Genomic DNA, 7,666 nt, shown 5'->3' on the forward strand with positions numbered 1-7,666 from the left:
TGAGACCGCCTCGGACAGTTCCCGGTAAGTCCCTCGTCTCCAGCTGAGACCGCCTCGGACAGTTCCCGGTAAGTCCCTCGTCTCCAGCTGAGACCACCTCGGACTTTACCATCCATATCACCATCAGCATTTTGTTCACAACCATTCAACAATCTCTAGGAAGTTCCACACTTTCCCTCATCTTCCTGCCTTTTTCTGAGCTCTCCAACTCTTCCAACCTCTGCTTGTTACTGAGTTCCAAAGTTGCGTCCACATTTTCAGGTATCTTTATAACAATGGCCCACTTCTCTGATATCAACTTTTTGTATCACTCATTCTCACACTGCTATAAAGACATATTTGCGAGTGGATGATGTATAAAGAAAAGAGGTTTGGTTGGGTGCAGTGGCTCATGTCTGTAATCCCAGCACTTTGGGATGCCAAGGCAGGCGAATTGCTTGAAGTCAGGAGTTTGAGACCAGCCTGGCCAACATGACAAAACCCTGTTTCTACTAAAAATGCAAAAATTAGCTGGGCATGGTGGTGCACACCTGTAATCCCAACTACTTGGGAGACTGAGGTAGGTGAATCGCTTGAACCAGGGAGGCAGAGGTTGTGGTGAGCAGAGATCCCACCACTGCATTCCAGCCTGCACAACAGAAACTCTGAAAATAAAAAGGAAGGAAGGGAGGGAGGGAGGGAGGAATAAGAGGAGGTTTAATCAGCTCACGGTTCTGCAGGATGTACAGACTTCTGCTTCTGGGGAGGCCTCGGGAAGCTTACGATCATGGCAGAAGGGGAAGGGAAAGCAGGCACATCTTCATATGGCCAGCAGGAGACAGAGTGAAGGTGCTACACAATTTCCAACAACCAGATCTTGTGAGAACTCGCTCACTATCACGAGAACAGCAAGGGGAAGTCCACCTCCCTGGTCCAGTCACCCCCACCAAGTCCCTCCCCAACACGAGGGGTTACAATTCAACATGAGATTTGGGTGAGGACACAGAGCCGAACCATATCATAGTTCTGCTCAGACTTTTTTTTACTCTTTTGGAGTCAGTTTCAACAGCTTGTGTCTTTCATTTTTTTTGTTTTTGTGTGTTTTTTTTTTTTTTTTTTTTTTTTTTTTTTTTTTTTTTTTTTTTTTTTTTTTTTTTTTGAGACGGAGTTTTCGCTCTTGTTACCCAGGCTGGAGTGCAATGGCGCGATCTCGGCTCACCGCAACCTCCACCTCCTGGGTTCAAGCAATTCTCCTGCCTCAGCCTCCTGAGTCGCTGGGATTACAGGCACGCGCCACCATGCCCAGCTAATGTTTTGTATTTTTAGTAGAGACGGGGTTTCACCATGCTGACCAGGATGGTCTCGATCTCTTGACCTCGTGATCCACCCGCCTCGGCCTCCCAAAGTGCTGGGATTACAGGCTTGAGCCACCGCGCCCGGCCTGTTTTTTGTTTTTAATGGGGTTTCACCATGATGGCCAGGCTAGTCTTGAACTTCTGACCTCAGGTGATCCTCCCACCTTGGCCTCCCAAAGTGCTAGGATTACAGGCATGAGCCACTGCGCCCGGCATAGCTTGTGCCTTTCTATGAATTGGTCCATTTCATCCAACTGATTTAATTTGTCAGCAGACAAAGGAGGGTCCACTCCCTACTCCTCCAAATGTAGACTCATGGAGTCTTCAGGTGTCCTCGTTCTGAGGCTGAGATGTAAAAATGGAATGCTCAGGGCAGGGAAAGAAGGACACTGCTCAGGGCACAGGACACAGTCTCCTGAAGGAAGGAGGTCCAAGGGGAGGCTGAGGCACAGTCAAGAGGGCTCCAGGGAGCCCTGGACAGCAGCGGTCATGAGGGAAAACCCAAAGAGAGGAAGAGAGGATTAAAGAGCTTCCTGAAGCTTTGCTGGGTAGTAAAATCCCTGTGGAAGGGGCCTTTGAGGAAATACACAACGAAGTCTAAATTATTGTTAAAGATTTTTGGTTGTACTCGGGAATTGGCTCTGCTCAGAAGCTAGGCTTTGTGGGCAACGCAGATCCAGAATAAACGGCACTGCAGGCCAAGCTGCTCCCCCTCCCACTCCCTCATCTGTTCACTTGTTCCTCTCCTCTCCCCACTCTCTGGCCTTCTTTACCCAGCAGTGTGGCCCTATGCCTTGCAGCCCCTCCTCACCCCCAAGTTTCCACCCAGGCCAAGGACTCTGGGAAATGTTGGCTCTTGTTACCAAACCCCTTTCCGGGACCGTTAGCAGCAGGTGCTAAGAGCTGATAGGGCAGAGTCTGCTGATGCTGGGGTCCTTCCTATGCAGACGGGCAGACTAGCCCGACCCAGGCAACCCCACATCACAGGCCTCAGAACATTTCCCCACCTGCTATGCCAGAATGCCAAGGAGCCACGGCAACGTGGTCCTGCCCCAGTGACCTCTCTGTCCTGTGGCCCTCAGCTCCCCTTGTTTTTTGTTTCTTTTATTTGAGATGGGGTTTCACCACATTGGCCAGGCTGGTCTCGAACTCCTGACCTGGTGATCCTTCCACCTCAGCCTCCGAAAGTGCTAGGATTACAGGTGTGAGCCACCGCGCCTGGACCCTCAATTCCCTTTGACCGCAGAAGAAGAGCATCTCAGGGGAAAGACCATGATCCGTGCTAAGTGCTGGTGAGACACGAAGTAAAATCAGAACCAAAGTGGGTTTAGGGATGGAGATGCTTTTGATGGCCCGGAAAACACAGCTGCAGAAGAGCAGCGCGGCCGGGCGGAGGCTGTCACAGGACACGGCAGTGGGAACAGGAGACGTGCAGGACATGCAGACACGTGCACCGCCGCTCCTCCCCCAACCCTACCTTAGTGCCTTCACTGCCCCATTTTACAAGGAGAAAATGGAGACCCAGAGAAACCGAGTAACTTGTCCAAGGTCACAGTCTCGGTCCGTGGAGCCAGGTTTGATCCCAGGCAGCATGGCTCAGGAGACCGTGCTCCTCGCCTGTGCATTTTCCATCGCAGATGAGCAGAGCAGTTGGGGCGAGCTTGTGTTCAATCATCCGTGCTGTGGAGAGAGAAAAGGGGATGTGGGTTTAGGAGCAGTGGAGCTGTGGCTGGGAGGGCTGCGTCTGTCCCTGAGTGGGAGAGCCTCCGGGCTACAGTGGGTCTGAGTGAGAGGTGGCTGAGGCCACCTTGGGTCTTCCGGCTGGGCAGTGGCCGGGGGGCCCAGGGACGCCCACTGAGCTGCCAGCACCAGACTCTCCCACAGCCGAGCTCTGAAGCACCTTCGTGTGTTCTCCGGGCTGTTGCTTTGCCTTGCAGAATCCCACCCCATCAGGAGAGCTAAGTCAGGGCCAACAGGTCAAGGAGCTGAGACCCCCAAATGGACGGCCCCTGCCTCTGAGCCGGGTGTCCACGGCAGTCACTCCTCTCAGGCAGCCAGGCCAGGACACAGGGCCAAGGCCAGCCTCTCAGGCTGCTCACAGCTTGTTCCCAGGGCTCTACCCCAGGGAGACCCCATCCCCTCCTCTACTGCTGGAAGCTGCCCATACTGTGGCCTGGAACAAGGGCCTTGTCCTTGCACTGGGCCTGCCTGGGGGAAGGCTGCTTCCGCACACAGGGCTCTCATGCTGTCTCTACCTGGGCCTGGTGCCTCCCAAGCTTCTGTAAGAACCAGCAAGATGTGTTCATGTGCATGAAAGTCCTTTGAAAAGCGCATACACACACACACGCCAGGATGTGTGCTGGCGGCAGCCCCCTCCAGGCCACTCTCCCTCTCCCTCTGTGCCCAGCAGTCAGGTGAGACAGGAGGGGCCCCAGCAGGAGGTCAGGAAGCAAGGGCAGCAAGGAAGGGTCCCCTTGGCCTTGTCCCCAGGCTGCTGCTGCCAGGCTCCTCCTGGAACTTGGGGTGGGAGGTCCCTCCTGTCTGGGCAGAGGCTGGGCCACCCTCCTCCCCAAGTCCCTAAGAAACCCAAATTCTCGGGCCCCAGGGCTAGGACCCCGCATGCCCCTCGGGGTGACTCAGACCCCCAGGGTAACTTCCACCTGTTCCCACTCTCAGCAGAAGCAGGTGGAAGGCGCCTACTCGCAGCCATGCCCCATGCCACACCCAAGGGTTCTTGGGGAACATTAATGGAATAAATGAGTGAGAAAATCAAAGTTCACCAAGCTGAGCCCTTAAAGGGCAATGCTGTGCGTGTGCCACAGTGCACAATGGCATCTCGTGCCAGCTGAGCTGGGGTGTGTGGGCTCGGGGAATGGACCAGGCTGGACAACCTCTAAGGCTTGGCTCCAGGTCAGCCTGTGAAAGCCTGTGAAGGAATCACCTCTTTGGTCCCCACCTCTGCCCCTGAGTGCTCGACCCAGGGAGGAAGACACCCCATGGACCAGTCAGACGCCCCCTGCTCCAGGTGAGTACTGGCCCGCGGGTGGTCACTGGGAATATCTCTGAGGCCTCCACCTCACCCGCTGACTCCCTGGGGCTCTCCACCCTTGCCCACATCCTTCTGCTACCCTCATCCTCAGGCTTAGAAGTCTAAGGACTGCATCTCCACAGAGGCCATTTGTGGAGTCTGTTCCTCACCAGAGGCTCAGGCTCAGGCCCTGGCCCCACCAAGGGTGGCCAGGGTGGGGACCCCAGGAAAACCACCTGGGCCTGGCCGTGTCTGCTGCCACAGAGGCCAGCTCTGCTCCAGGCTCGGGAAGAGAGAGGAAAGAAAGAAAGAGAGCCCAGGGTCCCTTGGAAATGCCTCCCCGGGGCCACTGGCCTGGCCTGGCCTGGGGTGTGGAAGGGCAGAAGCAGAAAGGGAGGTGCACGGGAGAACGGTGCCCCCCAGAGCTCGGGTCAGCGGTGGCCAGTGCCCACTTCACCCCCAGACAGTGAAGAACACCAAGATGCCCCCACCCGGGCCCGGGGAGGGGAGGGCGAAGTCTGGGGTCCTCCACTCCGGATCCACACGATACTTGTCCGGGGCTCCCTGAGGCTCTGCCTGCGGTGGGCTCTCGGGCGCCAGAGTCCCCTAAGGGTCGCCCACCCATGAACCCGCGCCCACCCACCTCCAGCGCCGGGCCGCGCTTCGCCGTGGCCCGCGAGCTGCTCCAGGCCGCGCTGGAGGACCTGAGCCAGGAGCAGCTGAAGCGCTTCCGCCACAAGCTGCGCGACGTGCGCTCGGATGGACGCAGCATCCCGTGGGGGCGGCTGGAGCGCGCGGACGCGATGGACCTCGCTGAGCAGCTGGCGCAGTTCTACGGCCCGGAGCCCGCGCTGGAGGTGGCCCGCAAGACCCTGAAGCGGGCGGACGCGCGCGACGTGGCGGCGCAGCTCCAGGAGCAACGGCTGCGGCGTGAGCTCGGGGCGGGAGGTCCCCCGGGATGGGCAGAGGCTGGGCCGCCCTCCCCCGCGTGGCCCCAGGAACCCCGGCGCGCCCCCGGCCCGCGCGTTTGATCCACAAATTCGCGTGCTCCTCGGGGTGACTGGGACCCCCGTGGCGCCTTCCGCCTGTTCCCGCCCTCGGCGGAGCCTCACTCCGTTTCCCTTGCAGGGCTCGGCCTCGGCCCCGCGGCGCAGGTCTCCGTGTCCGGTGGGTGTCTCTTGCTGGGGCCCGAGGCTGCGGCGCGAGCATCCCAGCCCCGCTCGGAGGGTCCCGGGGAGGACCGGGCGGGGAGGGCCGACGGGGCGCGGACTGTGGTCCCGCAGGGGAAACTGAGGCCTGAGCGGGGCCGGGGAGGGCGAGGGCTTCCGGAGCGCGGCCGTCGCGGCCCGCCCCGCCCGACCCATCCCGCCCGTCTCCCCTCCGCCCAGAGTACAAGAAGAAGTACCGCGAGCACGTGCTGCGGCGGCACGCGCGGGTGAAGGAGAGGAACGCCCGCTCCGTGAAGATCACCAAGCGCTTCACCAAGCTGCTCATCGCGCCGGAGAGCGCCGCCGCGTTGGAGGAGGCGCTGGGGCCTGCGGAGGAGCCGGAGCCGCAGCGCGCGCGGCGCTCGGACACCCACACGTTCAACCGCCTGTTCCGCGGCGACGAGGGGGGCCGGCGGCCGCTGACCGTGGTGCTGCAGGGCCCGGCGGGCATCGGCAAGACCATGGCGGCCAAGAAGATCCTGTACGACTGGGCGGCGGGCAAGCTCTACCAGGCCCAGGTGGACTTTGCCTTCTTCCTGCCCTGCGGCGAGCTGCTGGAGCGGCCCGGCGCGCGCAGCCTGGCCGACCTGATCCTAGACCAGTGCCCCGACCGCGGCGCGCCGGTGCAGCAGATGCTGGCGCAGCCCGAGCGGCTGCTCTTCATCCTGGACGGCGCGGACGAGCTGCCGGCGCTGGGGGGCCCCGAGGCCGCGCCCTGCACGGACCCCTTCGAGGCGGCGAGCGGCGCGCGGGTGCTGGGCGGGCTGCTGAACAAGGTGCTGCTGCCCTCGGCCCTCCTGCTGGTGACCACGCGTGCCGCCGACCCCGGGAGGCTGCAGGGCCGCCTGTGCTCCCCGCAGTGCGCGGAGGTTCGCGGCTTCTCCGACAAGGACAAGAAGAAGTATTTCTACAAGTTCTTCGGGAACGAGAGGAGGGCCGAGCGCGCCTACCGCTTCGTGAAGGAGAACGAGACGCTGTTCGCGCTGTGCTTCGTGCCCTTCGTGTGCTGGATCGTGTGCACCGTGCTGCACCAGCAGTTGGAGCTCGGCCGGGACCTGTCGCGCACGTCCAAGACCACCACGTCCGTGTACCTGCTTTTTGTCGCCAGCGTGCTGAGCTCGGCTCCCGCAGCCGACCGGCCCCGGGTGCAGGGCGACCTGCGCAAGCTGTGCCGCCTGGCCCGCGAGGGCGTCCTCGAGTGCAGGGCGCAGTTTGCAGAGGAGGAACTGGAGCAACTGGAGCTTCGTGACTCCAAAGTCCAGACGCAGTTTTTTAGCAAGAAGGAGCAGCCGGGCGTGCTGGAGACGGAGGTCACCTACCAGTTCCTCGACCACAGCTTCCAGGAGTTCCTCGCCGCACTGTCTTACCTGCTGGAGGACGAGGGCGTGTCCGGGACCGCGGCCGGCGGCGTGGGGACACTCCTGCGTGGGGACGCCCAGCCGCACAGCCACTTGGTGCTCACCACGCGCTTCCTCTTCGGACTGCTGAGCGCAGAGCGGATGGGCGACATCCAGCGCCACTTCGGCTGCAGGGTCTCGGAGCGTGTGAAGCAGGAGGCCCTGCGGTGGGTGCAGGGACAGGGCTGCCCGGGAGCGGCACCAGAGGTGACCGAGGGGGCCAAAGGGCTTGAGGACACGGAGGAGCCGGAGGAGGAGGAGGAGGAGGAGGGAGAGGAGCCCAACTACTCGCTGGAGCTGCTGTACTGCCTGTACGAGACGCAGGAGGACGCGTTTGTGCGCCAGGCCCTGAGCCGGCTCCCCGTTCTGGCGCTGCAGCGAGTGCGTTTCAGCCGCATGGATGTGGCTGTTCTGAGCTACTGCGTGAGGTGCTGCCCCCCTGGACAGGCACTGTGGCTGATCAGCTGCAGACTGGTTGCTGCACAGGAGAAGAAGAAGAAGAGCCTGGGGAAGCGGCTGCAGGCCAGCCTGGGTGGCAGCAGGTGCGTCTCTGGGTCAGAGATGCTCTCTTGTCTGGGAGGTGTGTGCACATACCCCGTGTACCTGTGTCCATCTGGGAGGTGTGTGGTGCATACCCCGTGCACCTGTGTCCATCTGGGAGGTGTGTGGTGCATACCCCGTGCACCTGTGTCCATCTGG

General features: G+C 60.9%; 1 protein-coding gene across 2 annotated transcripts in view; it reads left to right on the forward strand.

Moving 5' to 3' along the window:
• The first annotated feature begins 4,120 nt into the window (after positions 1-4,120).
• NLRP6 (NLR family pyrin domain containing 6) overlaps positions 4,121-7,666 on the forward strand; it is a 9,048-nt gene continuing 5,502 nt past the window's right edge. For both annotated transcript variants that reach the window (XM_017520997.2, XM_017520996.2), the window contains exons 1-4: positions 4,121-4,359; positions 5,012-5,292; positions 5,491-5,529; positions 5,751-7,509. In XM_017520997.2, coding sequence (XP_017376486.1) covers positions 4,331-4,359; positions 5,012-5,292; positions 5,491-5,529; positions 5,751-7,509 — 2,108 coding nt within the window. In that variant the 5' untranslated portion in view covers positions 4,121-4,330. The remainder of the gene's footprint in view (positions 4,360-5,011; positions 5,293-5,490; positions 5,530-5,750; positions 7,510-7,666) is intronic.

Source organism: Cebus imitator, unplaced genomic scaffold, assembly GCF_001604975.1.
Source record: "Cebus imitator isolate Cc_AM_T3 unplaced genomic scaffold, Cebus_imitator-1.0 Scaffold929, whole genome shotgun sequence".
Taxonomy (NCBI): Eukaryota; Metazoa; Chordata; class Mammalia; order Primates; family Cebidae; genus Cebus; species Cebus imitator.